Raw genomic sequence first — 23,154 nt, 5'->3', positions numbered from 1 at the left:
AGGTAGAATGAGAATCTATCAATTGAATATAGATCTGCAACTGTCTCTAATAAAACCATGGAATCACACACATTCTAGTACTTTATACTTGTCAAGCAAGTCATAGAAGCTTTGCCTCTATTAGCAATGCAAATGAGCTGAACTCTAACTAGTAAGCAAAAGGTAGGAGAGCCACCCTAGAGTCTCCCACAGCCGAGCAAGAGGAGTAGATTATATTTAAGATAGAGTTTACTTCTGCATGTGGGCCATGTGAAAGATCCTTCACCTAAGTGGTCTTAGAACTTTCTAAAAGAGAATATGAAGGCTGAGCAAGCATATGCTGAATGCTGAAAAAGATGAAGCTGGAAATTTTTCTGACTCACACCAAGGGGCAGGACAGCGTCTACATGAGTAGCTAAATCGCAACAATATTATGGTGTTATTTTATTTGTATGTTAATAAATAAAGTTTGCCTGGAGATCAGAGGAAATAGCAAGCCGTTTTAAGTTAACACAAAAGTCAGGCAGTGGTATCACATGCTCTTAATCCGATCACTTGGCAGGCAGGGTCTCTGTGTGTTCAAGGCCACACTAGGGCACAGAGCCAAGCATGGTGATACACTCCTTTAATCCCAGTACCAACCATGAGAACTAGAGGTCTGTACAGACAGGCAGTAACAAGGAAGTGAGGAAACTGGGCTAAAAGGAAATGAAAGGGCAGAACAGCAAGGCAATAAAAGCCTGGGTAGACAGAAAGTTGTGGCATTTTGGAAGTTGCATAGCTGGTGAGGTAAGGTTGGTTGGTGGCTCTCACTATTTTCCTGACCTCTAAGGCTTTCACCCCTATATTTGGCTCCATATTTTTTATTTAATAAGATGGTCACCTACAGAAGACTAACACAATAACAATACCAGTTGTTATGTCAACATGGGGAATTTCAAAAGGCTCCACTCCTAGATGAGGAGCTATGGACAATTAATGGTTTCTGAAAGAGGGAGAATCTGTCTTCCCCAAGGAGGAGTCCCCAATAGGCTACCCAGTCTCAAGTGATCAGCCCTAAACACATGTACATATGAGTGACACTAAATGGACTTGGCAGATTATATTTATATATAAACATACTTGCATTGTGCGTATTTTATATGCATATAAAATTACAAAATACATTGTATATATTATTTGTATATATAATATTAATGATTAAAGAGAAGAGTAGGGATTTGAGAGGGAGTGGAGGGGGCAAAGGAGGAAATTGGAGGGCAAAAAGCAATGTAAATATAGTACTCATGTATGAATTCTCAAAAAGTTACTAAAAGAAAAGAAACAAGATCCTCTAGCGAGAGCCTCATTGATGGCACCACACATGCTTTGACAGCCCGGAGAATGCTGACATCCAGCCAGAAAAAGCCAACTAGAGAAGACATTCACTGCCTCTTCCCTCTTCTCATGCCTGTTCTTGACTCTGTAAGGAACTCAGAAAACTAGGAAGAAGAGGTGGAGAAGATAAAGAACATCCATCCTCCCCTAGGCCCCGCTCCAGGGATCCAGTCTGAAGCAAACCCAATCTAAAGAACAAGGGCTTTAAGCAATAGCTGGTTTTGATTCTTATATAAGACTGAACACTAGCTTTCTGGTTGAAAAGAACTTACTTTAGATTTTAACAGGAGTGAGGAATTTTCTACTAAAGTGTATCCAAAAAGGACAGTTACAGGGAGAATAAGGTTGTCTCTTCATATGTTTTGATTCCGCATTACTCCACTATAAATCACAAAGATTTTTGGAAATTCAAATAGGGGAAATGCTAATTTATAGTAGATTAATTGAGCTTTTTAATATATATTTTATTTATAAGTCTAATGATTTTTTATTTTAATCTTTGACATGAGCAAGGAATCTTGTCAGAATAGAGTTAGAATCTTGTGACCCTTCTGACTCAATACACAGCTGATGAGATTTTCATGTTGGCTAATTTTTTAAAATAATTTATTTATTTGTATTTGTGTGCATTGGTGTTTTGCCTGTATGCATGTCTGTGTGAGGGTATTGGCTTCTGGCACAGGAGTCACAGACAATTGTGCTGGGAATTCAACCCGAATTCCCTGGAAGAGCAGCTAGTGCTCTTAGCCATTGAACCATCTCTCTAACTCTTGGCTAAATTTTTAAAAAATCATTTTATCGATTGACTATATTTTTCAGCTTTTAATTATTTTTAATTGACTTCCTTTTTAAAATTTAATTTTTAAATCATCTGTTGTATGGTGTGTGTGTGTGTGTGTGTGTGTGTGTGTGTGTGTGTGTGTGTGTGTAAGTATATGCACATTGAGTTCAGATGCCCTTGGAGGCTGGAGGAATCAATCCATCTGGAACTGTAGCTACCGGCAGTTGTGAAACACCTGCTATAAGTGCTGAGAACTGGATTTGAGTCCTCTACAATTACAGCAGTCGTTAACTGTTGATCCCTTTCTTCTCCAGCCCCTTTATGTCATCATTTTAAAAACATTTGCTTGTGTGTGTGTGTGTGTGTGTGTGTGTGTGTGTGTGTGTGTGAGAGAGAGAGAGAGAGAGAGAGAGAGAGAGAGAGAGAGAGAGAGAGTTTTAGTTATAATGTTCTAAAATTTTACTTGTGTGTGGTCAACATCTACCTTCCAAAAAATGAAATACAAAATGTACCTCAGTGACATTTGTTTCATATTTTTTTCTGTTTTTGCACCCCCTTTTCAACCCTGAACCTTTTTTTCCCCCATTTTTTAAAATTTTTATTATTAAGAAATTTTCTATTCATTTTACATACCAACCACAGATCCCCCTCTTCTCTCTCCTTCTGCCCCAGCCTTCCCCCCAACCCACCCACCCCCATTCCCACCTCCTTCAAGACAAGGTCACCATGGGGAGTCAGCAGAGCCTGGTACATTCAGTTGAGGCCGGTCCAAGCCCCTCCCCCTGCACCAAGGCTGCACATGTCCCACCACAGGCACTGGGCTTCAAAAAGCCTGGGAATCTGGTGCCTGTGGTGTGATGCCTTGCACAGCCTTGGTGCCATGGGAAAGGGCCTGGACCTGCCTAGGCTCAGTGTGCCAGGCTCTGCTGACTCCCCATGAGAGACCTTGATTTGGGGGATGTGGGGACGTGAGGATGTGGGGTGGCTTGGGAGAGAGGGCTGGGGGGTGGGAGGAGGGAGGAGGGGGGATCTGAGGGTGGTATGTGGAGTGAGTAGAAAATTTCTTAATAAAGTAAAATGGAAAAAAAAAAGCCTGCTCATGCACCAGGGACAGATCCTGATCCCACTGCCTGGGGGACCCCTAAGCAGTTCAAGTTACACAACTGTCCATCTATCCAGAGGGCCTAGTCCAGTCTCATAGGGGCTCCACAGCTATTGGTCCTCAGTTCATGAGTTTCCACTAGTTTAGCTGGCCATCACTGTACATTTTCCCATCATGATCTCCATGTCCCTTGCTCATAGAATCCCTCCTCTCTCTCATTGATTGAACTCCTGGAGCTCAGCCTGGTGCCTGGCCATAATCTCTGCATCTGCTTCCATCAATTACTGGATGAATGCTCTATGGTGACAGTCTCACTTCACCCTGTCCAATCTGCTGAAGCTGAGAAATAAACTTTGGACAATACTCTGGTTTCAAACAGCTTATTTGTGCTATCCAGAGGACTAGGCTTTAGTCTGCAGTGGCATGTAGTCTGAAGCATTTTTCTTTTACTATGTATTATTAGTTCTTTGAGAATTTCATACAGTGTGTTTTGATCACATTCACCTTCCTCCAACTCTTCCGAGACCCATCCCTACCTCCCTTCCAACTAACTTAGTGTCCATTTATTTATTTTTCTAAACAAATCCAATTTGTGCTGCCCAAATATTCTTCAACGTATGGCTGTAAGTGTTATAGCTCTAAAGGAAAAGGTATCCTGGTAGTTGGAAGCCAAAAAATACCTATAACTCTGAAGGGAAAGGTATCCTCACAATTGGAAACCAAGGAATACCTACAGCTCTGAAGGGAAAGGTACCCTGGCAGTCAGAAGCCAAGGAATACCTCTAAGTGTTACAGCTCTGAAGGAAAAGGTATCCTGGCAGTCGGAAGCCAAGGAATACCTCTAAGTGTTACAGCTCTGAAGGGAAAGGTACCCTGGCAGTTGGGAGCCAAGGAATACCTCTAAGTGTTACAGCTCTGAAGGAAAAGGTATCCTGGTAGTCGGAAGCCAAGAAACACCTATATCTCTGAAGGGAAAGGTATCCTCACAATTGGAAACCAAGGAATACCTACAGCTCTGAAGGGAAAGGTACCCTGGCAGTCAGAAGCCAAGGAATACCTCTAAGTGTTACAGCTCTGAAGGGAAAGGTATCCTGGTAGTCGGAAGCCAAGAAACACCTATATCTCTGAAGGGAAAGGTACCCTGGCAGTTGGGAGCCAAGGAATACCTACCTACAGCTTGGAAGGGAAAGGTATCCTGGCAGTTGGAAGCCAAGAAACACCTACAGCTCTGAAGGGAAAGGTACCCTGGCAGAAGTGTTACAGCTCTGTTCTGGCGGACCGGGAGGGGGCCAGGGATGAGAGACAGTTTCCCCAGCCAAGTATTACAGTCCTTGCTCCGAGAAAAGTTTCCCTAATGAAGTGTAACAACTCTGCTGCATCAGGGGAGGGCTTCCCCAGCCAGGTTGTTACAGCTCTGCTGTGCTGTGCTGTGCTGTACTGTGCTGTGCTGTGCTGTGCTCTGCTCTGCTCTGCTCTGTGCTCTGCTCTGGAGAAGTGTTAAAGCTTGGCTCAGCTCCCCCAGAGTGTAACAACTCTGTTCCAGTAAGGGGAAGTTTCCCCAGACAAAGTGTTTCTGCTCTGCTCTGCTCAAGTGTTAAAGCTTGGCTCTGCTCTGCTCTGCTCTGCTCTGCTCTGCTCTGCTTCTGCTCAAGTGTTAAAGCTTGGCTCAGCTCCCCAGAGTGTAACAACTCTGTTCCAGTAAGGGGAAGTTTCCCCCAAAGTGTTACAGTTCTGTTCTGCTCCACCTCCGCTCCACTCCACTCTGGCAAGAGTCATTACAGCTCTGTCTGCTCCATCTAAAATTGTTACATCTCTGCTCCACTCGAGTGAAAGAAAGTCATTACAACAAACTTCACTCAAGAGATTTATTGGGAGGGAGGAATGCAGGAGAGTGGCTGCCTCTGACAGGGTAGAAAAGGGCAGCCTCAAACTGAACAGGTACACGGCTTATATTGGGTTTCTTGGGGGCAGAGCTTTCCAAGGTGGAGATTTTCAGGGTGGGGTGCTGTGTTGCATTCAATACAGGGACTGTACCTTAAGCAACTGCTGTCCCAAAGGGCAATTGCAACTCCCCAGCTACCGGCAGTGGTTTGGCCAGCCATAAGAGCTGCAGCCAGGCAGGAATTCTGTTCACTCCGACACCAGCTCTATCATGGCCACTAAAGGAAACTGTCTAAATATCTGTACTTCTATATAACTTAGGATTCAAGGGTCGAGGTGAAATCCTCCTAGCTCAGAAAGGCTGAATAGCAAATAGCTAACTTTCTGTCCTTGCTCCTGTCTCCAGAAAAAGGGGCATCCTTCTGCTCAGGCCCCACTAAAGAACCCTCGCTACACTTAGTTCCTTCCTATCACTTCCTGTCAGGTAGTTGCTGACTCAGCCTCCTGCCCCTAAGTATTTTTTTAATCAAAAAAAAAGAAAGAAAGAAAGAAAGAAGAGAAAAGAAAAAGAAAGAAAGAGACATCTTTGCATTGATAACAAAAGCAGCAGAAACAAATGTAACACACCTTTACACAGTTAAAATAATATTTCACAACAGTAGGGATCGTTATGATATCAATTCCTGAGCTTGAGACAAGCTCAGAGATTGGTTGGATTTTGTGCTTGGAGATTGGTTGGTTTTTATGCTTAGGGATTGGTTGATTTTGATTCCTGAGTTGGTTAGGGGCAGGGTGTGTTTCCTTGGCTCTGGTCTCAGAGCCAGGGTGTTCTTTCACTGGCTCTTTTAACCCTACAACGGCCTTCTATTGGAGTGAGGGTGACTTATCAAGGATGCTTTTAAAGTAAATTGAGGCATATTAAAATTTTAAGAATTTTATTGTAGTCATGATTTGTGAAGCTCCAAATGAAAGACTGTCAGTGGCCCCATTGAAGGAACATCTGGGGCCTTGTAGGGCTTTCACAGGGCAGTCACCAAAGTGAAGCAGATTTGGTTATACTTATACAATTGCTTATCTTATTTTTTATTATTAGAAAATGCCTATTCTATGGCTGTCTCCAACTCTCGTACTAACTTTTGGGACCCTATTCCTTATACTGGGTCACCTTACCCAGCGTTAATACATGGGGAGTTGCTTAGTCTTACTGCAACTTGATATGCCATGTTTTATTGATACTCATAGGAGACCTGCCCCTTCCTAGATGGATACAGAAGAAGGGATTGGGGGTTGGGGGTGGGGTGGGGGTGGATAAGGAGGAAAGGACTGGAAGGGGATATAAAATAAATAGATGAATTAAAAAAAGAAAATGATATAAGTGTAGGTTTGTTAGATACTTTGGGTACATCGGGCCCATTCCCATCCAACCTGATTCTCAGAAGATATATGTCACGATCAGCAGTAGTGGTGGTGGGGTCTCAAACTGCATGGCTTAGTCCTACATACTCTAGATTTTTCATATACATATATAGAACAATTATAATACACTGTCATTAACATAAATTCTCATTCTGTCTGTCTGTCTGTCTGTCTGTCTGTCTCTGTCTGTCTCACTTATGGTACAATGTCACCACACTTCAGGGAACAGAAACAACACTAATAAATATTTGTTTTTACAGTTACCCATGAACATTTTAAACCACAGTGGACTGTGAGTAAAGAAACCACAGAAAGCAAGACTACAGATTAAGGGTGGGTGCTATCATATGAAATTAAAACAAAACAAACAAACCAAATTAATTTTGCTTATGTTTGAAACAAAGTCATGCTGAGGGCCCACATAAAGCCTGACCAATAGTGGTTTTGTCTGCTCAGAATGTCTTAGGGCCATGGTAACAACAGTTTTAGTTTCAAGTACACTAGCAGTGTTTGAACATCCATCATGGTATTGGTATCTCCATCTTTCTCTTCATCTCTACAGTATTCTTCTGCTTTATAGATAGTCCTCTTTTAGACCAACACAATGGATGTGGTTTGGTTTTTTGTTTATTTGTTTTTGTTTTTAATTATTTTGGGGACTTCTTTTTTATTAAAAATATTTTTATTGAAAACAAAATTTTGCTTTCCTACAATATATTCACTGTTTCCTCTCCTTTTTCTCCCAGATTTCCCCTACCTCCCTACTCATGCAACTCCACATCTTCTTTCTGTCTTTAGAAAACAAGCAGATAAAAAACAGAATAAAACAAAGGAAACAGAAGAAATAAAAAAGAAAATCACAGGAAACACATACACATGCTCACTGGAGATCCTTGATCAATTTGGAGTTGACTTTCATGCAAGGTAATAGATCTGGATCTATTTTCATTCTTCTACATGAAGTTATCCAGTTTGATCAGCACCATATTGTCTTTTTTCATTCATTCATGTGTGTGTGTATGTGTGTGTGTGTGTATAGAGAGAGCGAGCTTCTTTGTCAAAAAACAGGTGTTCCATACTTGTGTGGAGTTATGTCTGTGTCTTCAATTCTATTATATTGATTGAGATGTCTATTTTCATGCCAATACCATGTTGTTTTTATTACTATAGTTCTGTAAAACAAATTGGAATATGGGGTGGTGATGCCTCTAGTAGTTTTTTTTTTTTTTTAAATTCGGGATTATATTAGCTAAACTGACTTGTTTTATATTTCTATATGAAGTTGAAGAATTGTGCTGGAATTTTGATGGGGATTGCATTCAATCTATAGATTGCCTTTAGTTGGATGGCCATTTTCACAATATTAATGATCCATAAGCATGGGAGCTCCTTCCACCCTCTGGTGTCTTCTTCAATTTTTTTCTTCAATGTCTAGAAGGATTACACACACAAAAAAAAATTGAAATTCTCTCAAATCCAAATGTACAATTGTTATTAGCAATAATTCTCTTTTGTAAACTCTTCCTTTCTTGTTACTTCTGCAACAGCCAGATGGCAGAATTACTAATATCCATCCTTCATTCAGCAGATAAGAAGAAAGACTTAATATCACCAATGTGCTTACTTCACTACATATAGAAGCGCAGGGGATTATTTCCCACAGAACTCTTTGTTTCATGAGATGCTTTCATTTTGTGTTATTTTCCCAAACCTCAAAATTCAGAAAGGGGAAGCAGAGAAGCTTTTCATTTGCCAACTGCTTGTAATAACCACAAATTCACATCCTGAGTAATCACGAATACCTTCCGGGGAAAGCATACAGACCGTCTGAGTTTCAAAACTTCTGGAGGAAAGAGCTGGTGGGAGGTTGTGCCTGAGAACTCCCCGGACCTGAGTGAGCAGGCACAGGAGCACACAGCACAGGGCTGTGAGGACAGGTAGGTACACTAGGTTGAGTTAGAACCCCTGGGGGAGATTGTGCTTCTGACAGACAGAAACTGGATTCTCATCCTGTCTTTTCTGTTGACCACCTGGTGCCTTGGTTTGGATTGTAACCCCTGGGGGAGATTGAGCTCTGGATAGACAACCAAAGAACTAGATTCACATCCTGACCTTTCTGTTGACCATCTGTATGAACTGGTGAGTCAGATGCCCATTTGGGGCCTTCACTTACTTACCTGCCAAAAGGCAAACTACCCTTTGATTTCACTTGAGATTTGAAGTGATGATCTTCTAAAGTTGCCTGCATTTCCTCACTGTAGTCACTCAGTTTTACAAAAACATGTTCTCAAGGAAGACTGGGATTTGATCAAATGTTGAATTTGAAAACTATAGTTCTAATCTAATATTGTAACACAGAAAAGTATTGTGCAGAGCTGTTTGCCTGAATGGTAGGAATTTTTGAACTTTTTCAAAAGCTATGGGCCACTCCCATTCACCTCGTTATAACGAACACCAAAGGGCAAAGCATCCCCTCTCCATTGTTGGATTTGGAGGTGATGGTGTCAGGTGGCAGACATATGCAACTCCATTGCAGTACCATCCCCACCTGCCCCCACAAATAACAAGAGTCTGGAGTTCATTTCGGTACTGTCAACCTGGTGGAGCACTGTTTTCTCCTGGAGCAGAGCTGTCAATATTGGGATGGAAGAAAAGGCAAGGTGAAATGTCACAGAGAGGAAATTATTGTCACATAAAGGAAAATATTGTTAAGATCCTGAGCCCAGTAGACACAGCCCAGGTACATGCAAGTTAGGCAAACAACAGACTAATGATAATTATATTTGCTACAGTGTATTAAACACATGTGATGCAGCAGGTAAGTGCTTTTTGTGACTTTCAGTTAATGAAATGAACTTAGTAGTTCTGAGCTGCTAATATATGAAATGGACTTAGCATCTAGGATGTAAGACTCTTAGAAGGAGTAAGACCTTTGGTGCTCCAGTGCCTGGAATTCAATGTGGGTTTTAAAAAACAGAAGTGATGCACATTCTAGATTAGATGTGTTCTTTTTTATAGACAGAAAAGCACTCATCCAATCATTTAATGGAGAGAAAATGAACAGTGGAGGATTAGACAGCATAAATGTAGCTTCAGTATAAGGTTCTGGGAGATGTGACAGAGGATTGTACTATAAAGAAGCAGGAGTACAAGAGGTAGAGAATGGGACCTAAAACTAAAGGCTTTGCAGGGCAGGCAGTGAGGTGAATACACTCAGGGCTGCAGAGCAAATTCTATTTGAATTACTAACATCCAAATTGTGGGGTTCCTTGAAATGTTTGCAATTTTCCCCAAAAGCATGTTTCTTTTTCATCATGAATGAAGTGCAGCAAACCGACTAGCTCTCCTATGCTCTCCCTGAAACTCAGATCCAGTTCTATTTGTAGAAAACAAGCCAGTCTATGGTCATCACACCCTACATGTACCCAATTCTCATCTAAAGAAAAGTCATCCTTCTTCACTCCCTGCAGACTCTGGTGCCTGTGAGTGTCTGTCAGTCAAGCCCTAGGAACTAATGAGTTCAGTGCCTCTTCTAGCCTCGTCAGTGTCACACTTCTACGGCTTGGGATTTGGGTGCCTGCCTTCCAATGGACATCGTTATTCACAAAAGAGAGAAAGCTGGACACACATACCAAAAAGGAGATGAGCTGCTGGTTGGTGTGCCGAAGGAAGCCACAGTTCTTGGGGTAAGTCCATCTTGGTGGAAAGAGAACAAGGAAGAGATATACAGAGACTACAGAGGTTTGGTGGGTCTGGGAGCGTCCTTGCCTTGTTTCTGGCTGACTCCACAAGCTAACCAGAATGTGAAATACAGCTGTTCTGGAAACTATACTCTCCTAGGGGCTTTCATTTAATTAAATAACTAAGTAATTAAACCCACTTGTGCTTTTTTTCAACAGAAAACTGAATAATTAAGAAATTAGTTTCTTCTCATGTGTCTTTAGTGCAGATTTTTGACTTAGATGCATGATTTTATTTATTTAGTCTGATTAAATTAGGTCTTCCTACTTGAAGTTTGGTTTTCAAACATTTTCAGATGACACCATCTAGATCACCTTTATCCACACATTTCTCTGTGTCCACATAAGCTGCTGTAAGACATCTAAGTATCAACATCATTATTCCTCATAAGCTGGACCCTATTCATCATTGGGTTCTAAATTCTTCCTATTAAGACCCAACCTCTATTCCTTCCCATCTTCAGAAACCTTACCAACTGTGTCTTCTGGGATTCGGGTTGAGCAGGGTAGACTAAGTGACTCCCAAAACAGTACAGATAATTGATGTAGCCCCTTGTTTGCTTCTCAGGGTTTGGGGGAGGGTCCTTACTGCTGAAGACACTGCAGACTTAGGAGACAGGACTCAGGTGATTCAAGCTGGTTCTAAAAGCATCTTTCCTTTGGTTTAGTTTCCATGGTTCCAGAAAATACTATGCCAAGGAAAGGAAACAAACAGTCCTACCCAGCTACAATACTATGATCCACAACTAACCAGCATAACAAGATATGAATAGAGGTGAAGTAAGTGGCACCCACAAGTCAGTGGCAACCAACAGCTATCTAAATGGACTTAAGGCCAATTCAGCAGGAGGGAAATCATGCCTGGGAGGGGAAACCTAGCCAGCCTCCTGAGACTAGTAAGGTTATGGGTCTTAGAAAAATAATCTCCTATAGCCACTTAGCTATCTATACCAGCATAATTCCTTACCACATCTTAAATCTTAATCATTAGACTCTTTATCCATTTTTTTCTCTCTCTTCTTTGTTGACTCAGCAGCACATTGCTTCCAGAAGACACTCTGTCAGCAATTCTCACCCCAAGTCATTGAAAGGAAGTCAGCACTGTCTTTGCTTTTCAGGACTCTGAGATCAATCTTTTAGCTGTCTTCTCACCCCTGGAAATTCCCACTCTAGAAACTCGTGTCATCCTACTCAGTGATTATTTCACTACCTGCATACCAAGACCTTGGCCCTTATATCACTCCCACTGCTTTCAACAGATAGATGATAGATAGATAGATAGACGGACAGACAGGTAGATAGATGATATATATACTTGCCTGCTGATTACATTCCTGATTGCTTCCCACCCTCTTGGTGGTTTTCTTTCTCTCCCAAATATTTTCTCTTTGCTTTTTTACCATGAGCATGTGTGAAAAGATGTGTGTGTGTGTGTGTGTGTGTGTGTGTGTGTGTGTGTGTGTGTGTACCTACAGTGCACAACTTCAGATTCTGTATATGAAAGGAGAGCATGGCACTTGTCTTTCCCTCTCATTGTTTTCTCTTATCTCCCACCTTGGACCACTTCCTCTCCCCTAGCAGTGTTTCTTCCAGTCTCATGTTTATGGATATACACATACATATATATTTAAATGTATATTTTTCATGATAGAGAAAAGACATTATTTGTCTTTCTGAGTTGGTCTTATTTTATTTAGTATGATGATCCTTTGTTCCACCCATTACCATGACATTATTTTATTCTTCTTCATGGTTGAATAAAATTACATTGTGGGTAAAGACCACATTTTGTTTTTCTATTCAGCTGCTGATGGACATCTAAATTGCCCCATGCCTTGGCTATTGTATAGCAATGAGCTTGGCTGTGCAGGCCTCTCTGTGATATGCTGACTTTGATTCCCTTGGGGACATACCCAGAAGTCATCCTCTAGATCATACGCTGGTTCTAATTTAGTTTTAGTTGTTCCAGGAACCACCATGTTGATTTCCACAGTGGCCACACTGATTTACATTCCCATAAGCAGCATTTAACAGTTCCTCTTTCCTCACATCCTCATCAGATGTGTGGTCATTTGTTTTCTGGATGATAGCCAGTCTGACTGGGATGAGAAGAAATCTGAAATCAGCTTTTATTTACATTGCTCTAATTAGTCATTAGGATGCTGAATGTTATTTAAAATATTTGTAGTCTATCCTTATTTGTTTTGAGAATTGTTTATTCCACTCATGAGCCTATTTATTGATTGCTTTGGTTTTCTTAGCGTTTAACTTTTGGGGCTATTCAAAGGATATATAGTCAACAATGGTTTTCTCCCATGTTTTAGTCTGTAATTTCACTCTCCTATTTGTTTCCAATGCTAGGCAGAAACTTTTCCATCCCATGCAATCTTGTTGATTTTTCCCATTGTTATCTGAATTATTGGGCTCCTTTTCATAAAATCCCTTCATCTTGAAGTGTTTTCCTGATGTTTACCTCTGGCAGTTTCTGAGCTTCAGATCTTACCTTAATGTATTTGTTCTATTTTGAATTATTTATGAGCAGGTGAGAGATGGGGCTCTAGCTTCATTCTTTGACACGTGGGTTTCCAGTTTCCCCAACACCATTTGTTGAAGACACCTTTGTTAAATATTAGGTTGCTATATCTGTGTGTGTTCTCTTCTGGATCTTCTATTGTATTACAATGTCTCCCATCTATTTAGCCACAAATCTCTATCCCTGATGGCCCCATCCTTGATAACATGCTCTAGTAATACTTCATCTCAGTTGCCATGAAACCTGTCCTTACATGGTACAAGTAAGAGGTAAGATTCTACACAATGACTTTCATTTGTTTCATGCCTGCCTCTTGGTACATGGGTATTCAATGATGAATTGTGGATATTCAATGATGAATTGTGGATATTCAATGATGAATTGTGGTAATAGATAGCATCTTGTACTTTTGATTTACTTTGTTTGTGTGTAAATTACAATATATACCCAGCAGTGAATAAAAATATGGATTCCCATTCAAATTGCAGAGTCCAAACAACATTCCAGGTCTTTGACATTTGTGTGGTTTTGTACAACTTAACTCCCTCGTGTTCCTCATCTGTAACACGGATGTGACAAATACTGCTGAGAATGCAGACACTTGAAACATGTTAACTAGTCTGACACTTGGTGCTGCGACAATCAGAGCGATTCTTAAATTCAAATCACAAATAAAAATGGATGGGAGACAGCACTAGAAATACGATGCTCACCAACTCTCAGTTGAAGCTGAGGCCTGCATTGACACTCCTGTGGGAAGTTCCTTCTCCATATTTTCTTAACTGTGCTCTAGTCCAAACAACTTTTCCCAATGACTTTTCCAACACAAAGAAATGCTTTGTGAAGTAGTTTTTTCATAATTACAACATTCAAATGATCACTTTCTGAGTTTAATGAGCCTTTCAAAATAAAAGAGGTAAATTTTGAATTTTTTTTCTCTTAGAATAGGCATATTTGGTACTTGTGGGGTTTACCCTTTTTAATACAGGAAATCATAACATATTTTACACTCCTTATAAGTCAGTGTATATTCAAATAATCCTTTGCATCCACTTAAAAACATATTCTAGAGGTCCATGTCTTGTCTGTTGCAGACCATCCAGATACTATGTGCCCTGACGATTGCAGGCTTGGGGGGCATTTTGGTGTCAGTTTCCTACTCTCCCTACTTCAACCCAGCAGCCTCCACCACTTTGATGTCCGGGTACCCATTTGTTGGATCCCTGTATGTAAGTAAAGTTTGATCTCCAAAAGCATTTATGCCTCCTAAATATACACCAGGCATTCAGTCATAGAATAGCTTCCTCTTCAAGAGGAAAGAATGCAAGAGAAAGCCAGCTCAACATTCCTGTCATCATCTCATGTCCTGTCTTGCCTATTCAAAATCAGCACCTCAGGAGGGATCTGATTAGGACAGGAGGCAGGAGGAAAAGACAACACACTGAGCATATCAGCACATTTCTTATCTGACACCACATCATGTTAGACAAGAGGGATATTATTACAGCCCTCTTTGGGGCTTTGAAGAGGCCATTAGATTCTACCCATTTTAAGGGTAATCCACTTCTCAGGTAGAGAGTGAAAAACACTGGTTAAACAGTAACCTGGGGCCTCTATCAGATGTCACAGGTTTGCAGACATTTATCTCAGTAATGACAAGATTCATAGGAAATAGAGGCATTCTTCTGCTTCCAGGTAACCCTAAACATCTGTAGAGTTTGGGGGCTTCTTGTCATATAATGACTCATGGGCAAGGGCCCTACTGCAGTTTATTTTGAGAGTAGCTAGGCACCATGTGTTCCTCCTACCAACGATCATTTCTCTTCGTAGAAAATCTTGTAAAAACGAGGGAAAGAGGCACATTCTAAGAAGATGAATTATACAAAGGGGTTTTAGTGACCATGGTCCCTGCCTGGACACAACTATACAGTGTGCAAGGAAGTCTGCTCCTGTCCCCAAAGCACAATTTGTCCTGGAGTTCACTGTCTAACCAGTGGTGGCAGCCTCCATATTTCATTAGTGAATCTACTGCTAGTTCATTTTTGTCTCTCATTATCTGTGAATACCCAATACTCAAGCCACAGGCATAATCAATGTTTCAGCTTCCCAGACCACCATACCTCTGCTTGCTGGGATCCTAGTACCACTGGAATAAAAAACCGCCTTCTAGGCAGTTATAATAAAGGTTTTATGTTGGATCTTGTCCTCCTGGTTTCCTAAACTCTGGATAATACTCATTCCACATACACCAATAGCTTCAATTCCATATTTCTCTGTCCTTTGCAGTATCAGAGGCTCTTTCATAGGTACTTCTGTTGGTTTCCTTATCTCCATATTGTCTCAAGTCATTGATCACCCCCAACCTCCTCTTTCAATATTAGTAGCATCTGCCAGGCATCTGTTGCATCTTGCCTGCAGCAACTGCTGCTTTCCAATAACATAAACTCAACCTCCCTGAGCAGATGCCTGTTCTTTAAAGTCAGCATACATAACCATCCCAAGTAGATATGAAGCCTCCCTAGCAATATGGACATGTCATTCCTGCAGGATTGTCTCCCTAGAGGTTTCCCACTGCTTTCTGTGAGTGGTTTGAAAGCAGTTTAGGCCAACTCTTCTCTTTCTTTTCTTTCCCTCCTGAACAGTTTGCCATTGCTGGAGCTCTCTCAATTATCTCTGGGAAAACCTCAGCCAAACCCTTTGTAAGTATGAAGACCATCAATCTCCAGTTGGTTGTATTAGTTGGAAACTCATAGGTAATTTTTCTAGTTCCAAGCCTCCACTGCACAGTTTAGGTAAACAAAGCTCAGAACAGGTTAGAGGGCATGTATTCTTCCGCTAGCCCACTGACACACTTGGGACGTCACTTCTGAGGTGAATGTGTTCATTTTCCACATGTGATGGGAGAAAAACTGAAACACAGAGTAGAAAGGAGCTTGCCCAGTCACACACAGAGAGATTAACGACAGCAGAGATGGGAGTCTACATTTCTTGATTCCAAGCCCAGAACTATGACCCCCATTCATTGCTGGGAACTCTTCAACCACCCCAGGACTTCTGGGTCTATACAGCAGCTTCAGTCATCAGGAACATGTGCCAGCTCCTAAACCACCTTGTGTTCTCAGCCATAGCTAGCCAGACCCTGTGGCTTCTGGAGTCAGGGTGTGCCTTTCCCACCTGGGTGGGTATGGGGCAGGAAGTAGGAAGGGCTGCTACCCACAGGAGCAGCAGTGTTACTGCTTCCTCCTACTGTGTTTTCAAGGCTACTGTCTGCTCATTGTGTTGGTTGAGGGTGGGCATAGCCAGAACCACAGGAACTAAGACCACACACCAATACTTCTTTCCCTTTCTTGGAAGGTAAAAGAAGGTCCAAATTCGTCAACTGCTTGTCAGATGAAAGTACATTATCTTCCCTTTGGCCTGATCACCCTGTACGGACTGTGTTAAAGGGTCACAGCATTAGGAAGGTGGAGAACCACTGCTCTAGGGTATCCAACCTCTTCAGGTTGCTTCCATTATTCTCTAACACTCCTTTTTATGTGAGGTAAAACTACAGTCTGGGTTCTCCAGAGGGTGTCAAAGGCCATATTGTAAGAGGTCTTCAGAGGACAGTTCTGGGAGCTTTGGGAAAGTCAGTGAAGATAGTGGCAGCAGACTGAGGATCCCCATCTCAGTGCTCAGTGTCATAGAGAGTCAGGAAGCCAGCCTGTGGGGAGCTGCTCACATTCTCCCACTCAAGACATGTTTTCTAACTGTCTCATGGAATGGACTGCAGAGCGCTGAGCGATCCAATGACAAACTATCCATGGTCTGCCTGATAAGAGGCCACAGACTGTATTAGAAACAACTCTGGGGAAGCACCATTGAGTATAACAGGCAAAGAACGGAGCATCCTGCACAAAGCTGTGATGAGACTCCGATACACACTCTGTCTTCCAGGCACTGAGCAGTCTGGCCTCCAATGCTGCAAGCTCTGTTGTTGCTGCAGCTGGCCTCTTCCTCCTCACGCACGGCCTCATCATCCTGGGGACTGCCTCTCCACACTGTAATTCAGAAAAGAAATTTCTGCCCTTATTATCTTCTCCGGAATCCCACCATTGGATGAGTGAAGACAAGAACTGTCTCCTTGCTGATGTCGGTGTCATGGTAAGTCATTCCAGACTAAATATCTTGTCATGTAAAGCACCAGTTTCTCCCCTTTGGGTAATTTCTGCTTTTTCAGCAATCTCTGGTTTTGTTGGTCTGACTGTCTGGGGCAGACAGGGAAAAAAAAAACAAGTATGACAGAAAGTTAGCAGATTGTGTGTTGAGGGATAAATGAAACACAGCAGAAAGGGAAGAAGATGAAGAGATGAAGGAAATACAATGAAGAGTTTTAAATCACAACAGGCAAAGCTATTCTTTGGTATTTGTGTTGAGCTTGAACTTGGAAAGTTCTTTGGGGTTATTTCCTGGCGCTGGAAAGCTCCACATATTAGAGAGGTTTGCCTTCTGGTCACATATACTCTGAGACTTGGAGCAGACACAAAGTGCTTTCTGTCCTCAAGTACACGTCTGCTCAGTGTTAGCAAAGTGAAGAGAGGGCAGGAGGCAGCTAACCAGTAGATATGACTCCTATGAAAAACATCAGTGTTCCTGGGCAGAGTTTTCTTGGCACCTTTCACCCAAATGTGACAGCCACTGCCTACTGATAGTGACAAGCCTGGTTTAGTCAATGTTCTAAATGTAGGGTTAGAGTGTCTAAACCCTAACAATGAGTCTTTTAAAGAAGAAGATTGTTCCTTCATGACTTCTCCTAGTGGGAGCAATGAGTGACCAAGCCAACATCTTTCATGCCTTGTGTCCATCTCACTCAGGAGTCTTAGAGAATGTGTGAAAGCTTTTGGACTCACATCCCTCTATGAGTCTGACCATGTGAGGAGATCAAAAGTGTTGACCTGGGAGCTTGAGGAAGTGAAAGAACAGAGTCTTATCTGGTTAGAAGTGAGCATGAGAAAGCCCAAGAGGTCATACCGCAAGACAAACAGGGTAAAGCAATGTGAGAGACGCAGCCTCCCACTGGGATACTGGGGGATTGCTTTAATTAGGATTTATTTTAGCACATCAAATTGTCTCCTATGCTCATACAAGTAGAGTCAGAAAGAACTTCCTCAACATCAGAAAAGTTGTAGCATGGCAGAGTAAGCCAACCTCAAAGGTATGCTAGTACTTAATAAATATGGCATTAATCTGAACAAAAGTGTGTGTGTGTGTGTGTGTGTGTGTGTGTGTGTGTGTGTACTTAAGACTGGAAAAAATAAAAAAGGAGCTAGAGGAAGGAAGAAATAATGATGATGTAAGTTGCAGAAGCTAATAAGGACTCTAAAGTCAAATTATCAAAGCAGAAAACTGGGAGTCTGCACATAAACAGGTGCTAGAGAGGAGGATCCAAAACTGTCAACGCCTGGGTAAAGCTTCAGGGCTGTCAGGCTCAACTGCACACACCAAGAGCCCTGCAGAGGTATTAGAAACAGAGATTGAAAAGTCATTTGTGATGACTGGACAAGGAAATGTACTCGATACCACAGGAAGTTTCATGAATCCCTGCCCTCAGCTCACCCAACCCCGTGCAGATGACACATGGAAACTCACAGTCCATAGATACTAGGAGAGATTCTACTAAAGGGATTTTAAAACTGCTTCTGTATCTCTGATATTCTTAAAGTCCTTACAAAATCAGACTTAAAGCAACTATGTAGGGACATATCAACAAATCCCACTTATAAGATTCTTACGTATTGAAGACACACACTGATACCATCACCATTGCATATGCACTTAAACTATATAATGATAAGCATATGGGAAATGTGAGAAAAATGCTCAATCCTGTTGAGTGCTGCAAGAAAGCAGGCTTAGCAAGCAAATCAGCAATGTTCCTCCATGGCCTCTGCTTCACTTCCTGCCTCCAGGCTCCTTCCTTGAGTTCCTACCTTGACTTCCCTCAGTGATGGTCTGTTACCCAGAAGTATAAGCTAAAATTAACCCTTTCCCCTCCAAGGTGTTTTTGGTCTTGGTGTTTTATAATAGTAATAGAAACCCTGACTAGGACAAAACCAAAACATAAGAACAGGACAGTATGATCAAAAGGACAGGGGACTTGATAAAGAGGAACTATGACTAGAAATTAAAAAAAAAAAATCTCAGAAATTAAAAACTGAGATCAGCAAAAAGCAGATTTAATGCATCTAAAGAAATACCTTATTAAATCATATCAAATTTGAAAAACATGAATGACACTGAGGCTGAAGTTACAAGAAAGGGTTGAACATGAATGTAAGTTCTAGTAGAAAAATGTGGGAGAGAGAAGGAGACTATGAAAAAATAATTATCTAAGAATTTTTCATGAAATTGCATGCAAAGGAACCCAGGGAAAATCCTACAGGGTAAGTGAATCTGAATCCACACCTGAAAACAGGATGAATGAAAAGCACCAAGGACAAACAGGAATTGGTGAAAACAAGCAGAGACAGGTGGCCAGTCACTCTTACTTCTCATCTCTGTGTGATCACCAAGAAACCTGAACGAGAAAGCAGAGAACTGAGCCATTGCCTCTGCTCCTCCTAGTCTCCATTGCTGAGGGCTTCAGTGCCCAAGCTACCCTGCCACGCCACGCCACGCCACGCCACGCCACGCCACGCCACGCCACGCCACGCCACGCCACGCCACGCCACGCCACGCCACGCCACGCCACGCCACGCCACGCCACGCCACGCCACGCCACGCCCCTATCTCCTCTCAGTAGGGTCCAAAGGCTTTGTGTGTGGTCTCACCCAGGTCTGTGTTCTTTTGCAGAGTGGGCTGGTGGTGATGCTCGTCTTCACTGTGCTGGAGCTTTTCCTAGCTGTCTACAGTTCTGTCTTTTGGTGGAAGCGAATCTACATCAACAAGCCTATGGTAAGCAAGTTGATATCTCCGTGACACCCCCGGTGTCCCCACTCTGAGCTACAATGATTCAGGCCCAAAGGATCAGATGGAAACCGACTTTAATAATGAAAATAAGAGTTCACTGATGGGTCACCGGGGATCAGAGTGCCTACAGGGCAGCAGTGCTGAAAGAGAATCCCTCCCCAATAAACCAATTGGCTCTAGCAGTTAACTCATGAAATCTCATGAATGAACCAAAACTTAGATTAAAAAAATACGTGGGGAAGAATAAGAGTTTATACAGCCTTGTTCTTATCGTGGACACGGACGTCTGTCTCCATAGCCAAGCCCTTGCTAGTGTGATTTTTACCAAGATTTTACTGTTTTGTTTATGTTGTTCTGCTCTTCCCCTTGCTTTTTCTTAGCCTCTTACATTATAATTTCAAACTGTTTTCATTTCTCCTAAATGCTACAGCAAAAAAGAAAATGTTATAATTTCAACAAATTATGCTTCAACACCGAGGCTACTAGAAATCAACAAGATGAGGAAATGGGGAGTGATATTTGCTTGAAATAATACTGCTCCAACTATATATTATGATAAAGCTGCAAAAGTACTACTATGAAATATTACTATAATATATATGATATATTACATATCATGTATTTGAAGGAAAGATGAAAATATTTTAAACCTTATCCCCCAAATCAAAGTGTTAAAATCTATTAATAAATTTTATTCTTCTAGAGTGCATATTTCATGTCTGAGTCACAAGATCATACCCAACTTATCAAAAGCAGTTTGTTGAGGCCATGAATGTGAAATACAGAAGAAGAAGGAAGAAATCCAGTGCTCATGGCAGAGCACAGCTAGACGTTCCTGAAATCCCAGCCTTGGTAGATCTCAATAAACTTCTGAAGAAAAGCTTTCCTGTGGTACTTTCAATATGAGTCACTTCATTTCCATTGAAAGTCATTTCCTCAAAGTCTAAGTCAGCAAGATTCTATCATCCAACAGTCCACAATGACCAAAGACTTTATAAATGTCTCTGAACAGAGTGAACAGACAGTGTTTCATCCATCTGATGTTAGATGAGAAAGTGTGCAGTCCTGTAGTGGTGGAGGCTAATGAGGTCATGCAGCTGGGTAGGATATTTCTTTGTGTTACTTGCACATTCCTGTTGCTAAAATATTAAACATTATGCATTGCAAGAACATTTGAGATCCTTTGAAATATGACAGCCTGTGCAAGGACTTGGGTTTGATCCCCAACAATGGTAAGCAATAATAAATCATAGTTAGGCATGATGGTTCATGCCTTTTATCCCAGCATTTGAGAGGCTGAAACAGGATTGTCCTGAGTTCAAGGTCAGCTTGGCTGCAGAGTGAGACTCTGTTGCAAGAAAATGTCTTATTTCTGTCTCACATAACAATTTCACATGTATTAGGAACAAGGTATTGCATTTAGGACCTTAGATATGCTGAGAAAGTACTCTACCACTGAGTTAGCTCCCCAACACACTGGCTTTATATTTTATTTGAATTCAAAGACTATAATTAATCATAGTACACTCTCTCATCTAAGTACTAGAAAGAATAAGTCATTGGACATAGATAAGCAATAGCAACTTCAATCATGGACTGGAAAAATCAACATTGCTCACCTGTGGTGATATATTGTGTACTCTAATAAAATTTGCCTGAAGATCAGAGAACAGAACAAGCCACTAGATTAAACATAGATGCCAGGCAGTGGTAGCACACACCTTTAATGATAGCACTCGGGAGGCAGAGATCTATTTGGATCTCTGTGAGTTCAAAGCCACCCTGGACTACATGAGATTGTCTCCGTCTGGGAGAGGAACAGAGCCAGGCAGTAGTGGCACACACCTTTAATCCCAGTACTTGGGAATCATATGCCTTTAATCCCAGCACTCGAGATCTCATGCCTTTGCTTGAGAAGCACACAGGCCTTTGATCCCAGCACTAAGAAGGAAGTGATATGCTGGGTGGAGAAAGGTAGTGAGGAGACAGGAACTAAGGCTTTTTGGTTGAGAGCCGTTTGAGCTAGAGGCCTTTTGGCTAAAAAGCTTTTCAGGCTGAGGAGTCCTAGAGGTAAGACGTGACAGTGGCTTGTTCCTTTGTCTCTCTGATCTTTCAGCATTTACCCCAATATCTGGCTCCGCTTGTTTTTTCTTTTTATTAAAAGACCTGCTAGAATTGGTGTTATATTTTAGCCCAAGAAAGAGAGCTTCCAATATTGCTCCCCACAAAGAAAAGTGCAACTGAAATAAATATGTAAGGTTTCCAAACATGTACTATGATTGTACTCTGTACTATGGAAATGCAGCAGTACATAGATTGGTTCCCTACATGCCTGAGAACTCTTAAAAAAGACAATTACAATCTATAGAGAACTCAGAAAGCAGAGTGTAAACAGAGCTGGTCTCTTTTTCTTGGATTCATTTTTTTTAGTGTGCGTGTGTCTGTGTGTGTGTGTGTGGTGTGTGTACATATGTGTATGTGAATGCATGTGCCTCAGAGGCCAGATGTGTCAGATGTCCCTTACAGTTATGAGCCACCAGATATCAGTGCTAGGAACTGAACTCTAGCCCTCTAAAAGAGCAATACACACTCCTTTATCATCATCATCGTCATCATCATCATCATTTATATATAATGGCATGGGTGATGACAATGAGAGAAAGCTGGTGGGATGACCAATCCAGCTACCACCCAGGCCCAGTACCAGGATTGTGAGTTAGCCCATCCTAATATCCACCTCATCTATGGACTGCTGGAGGATTGAAGGGGCCAGACCTGCAGATCCAAAGTTGCAGGATCTCCATGATCCAGGACAACAAAAGGATATCCAAGAGGAGTTCCAGTGAGGGTCCAGTGTCAATAGTATAGCAGGACCCAGAGGCCTCGAACCAGAACAATGACTCATTGCAATGAACACTTACAAGTAATGACCTGTGAACTAAAGGGTATGCTGTGTGACTCACTGTGATACACTACAGCTTCCGCACCAATATTTTGTTTGTTTGTTTGTTTGTTTGACTTTCGCTTTTAAATTTTGTTTAGTTTGGGGGGGTGAGATTGCAAGGTCAGAGGGCAGAATCAAGAGGACAGGAAGATGAGTATGATCAGGATGCATGATGTGAAATCCAGGAAGAATCAATAAAAAGTTTTTTAAAAACATATAATGGCATCACTTCTCTCCTTCCTTTCCTCCCTCCACCCTCTCCCAAGTCCCCTTCTTTGACCTCTTTCCATGCTTCCGCCCTCCGAAATTGATAGCCTTTGCCTTCCTGATTACAATTGGTATATAGAGCATATATGCACAAATATATTAATATAATTATTATAATAATTATATATTCATAATAAAAATGGCTGTGTGTATATGGTTTCAGGGCTGACCCCTTTGTATTGGACA

General features: G+C 41.7%; 1 protein-coding gene and 1 long non-coding RNA gene across 2 annotated transcripts in view; one reads left to right on the top strand and one right to left on the bottom strand.

Annotated features, from left to right (window-relative positions):
• Positions 1–7,751: 7,751 nt before the first annotated feature.
• Positions 7,752–23,154, bottom strand: part of LOC119087848 — a 55,225-nt gene continuing 39,822 nt past the window's right edge. Inside the window, exon 2 of the long non-coding RNA XR_005091338.1 lies at positions 7,752–16,849. This is a non-coding gene — a long non-coding RNA (uncharacterized LOC119087848). The remainder of the gene's footprint in view (positions 16,850–23,154) is intronic.
• Ms4a7 (membrane spanning 4-domains A7) lies at positions 10,098–20,658 on the top strand. Its single transcript, XM_028884341.2, has 6 exons — positions 10,098–10,222; positions 13,904–14,038; positions 15,452–15,508; positions 16,746–16,952; positions 19,641–19,742; positions 20,461–20,658. Exons 1-6 carry the CDS (start codon positions 10,124–10,126, stop codon positions 20,527–20,529), a joined length of 669 nt encoding a protein of 222 aa, XP_028740174.1. The 5' UTR covers positions 10,098–10,123; the 3' UTR covers positions 20,530–20,658.

This window comes from Peromyscus leucopus, chromosome 1 (genome assembly GCF_004664715.2).
Source record: "Peromyscus leucopus breed LL Stock chromosome 1, UCI_PerLeu_2.1, whole genome shotgun sequence".
NCBI lineage: Eukaryota > Metazoa > Chordata > Mammalia > Rodentia > Cricetidae > Peromyscus > Peromyscus leucopus.
The sequence above is the reverse complement of the archived record's forward strand: the minus strand, read 5'-3'. Positions and strand labels throughout refer to the sequence as shown.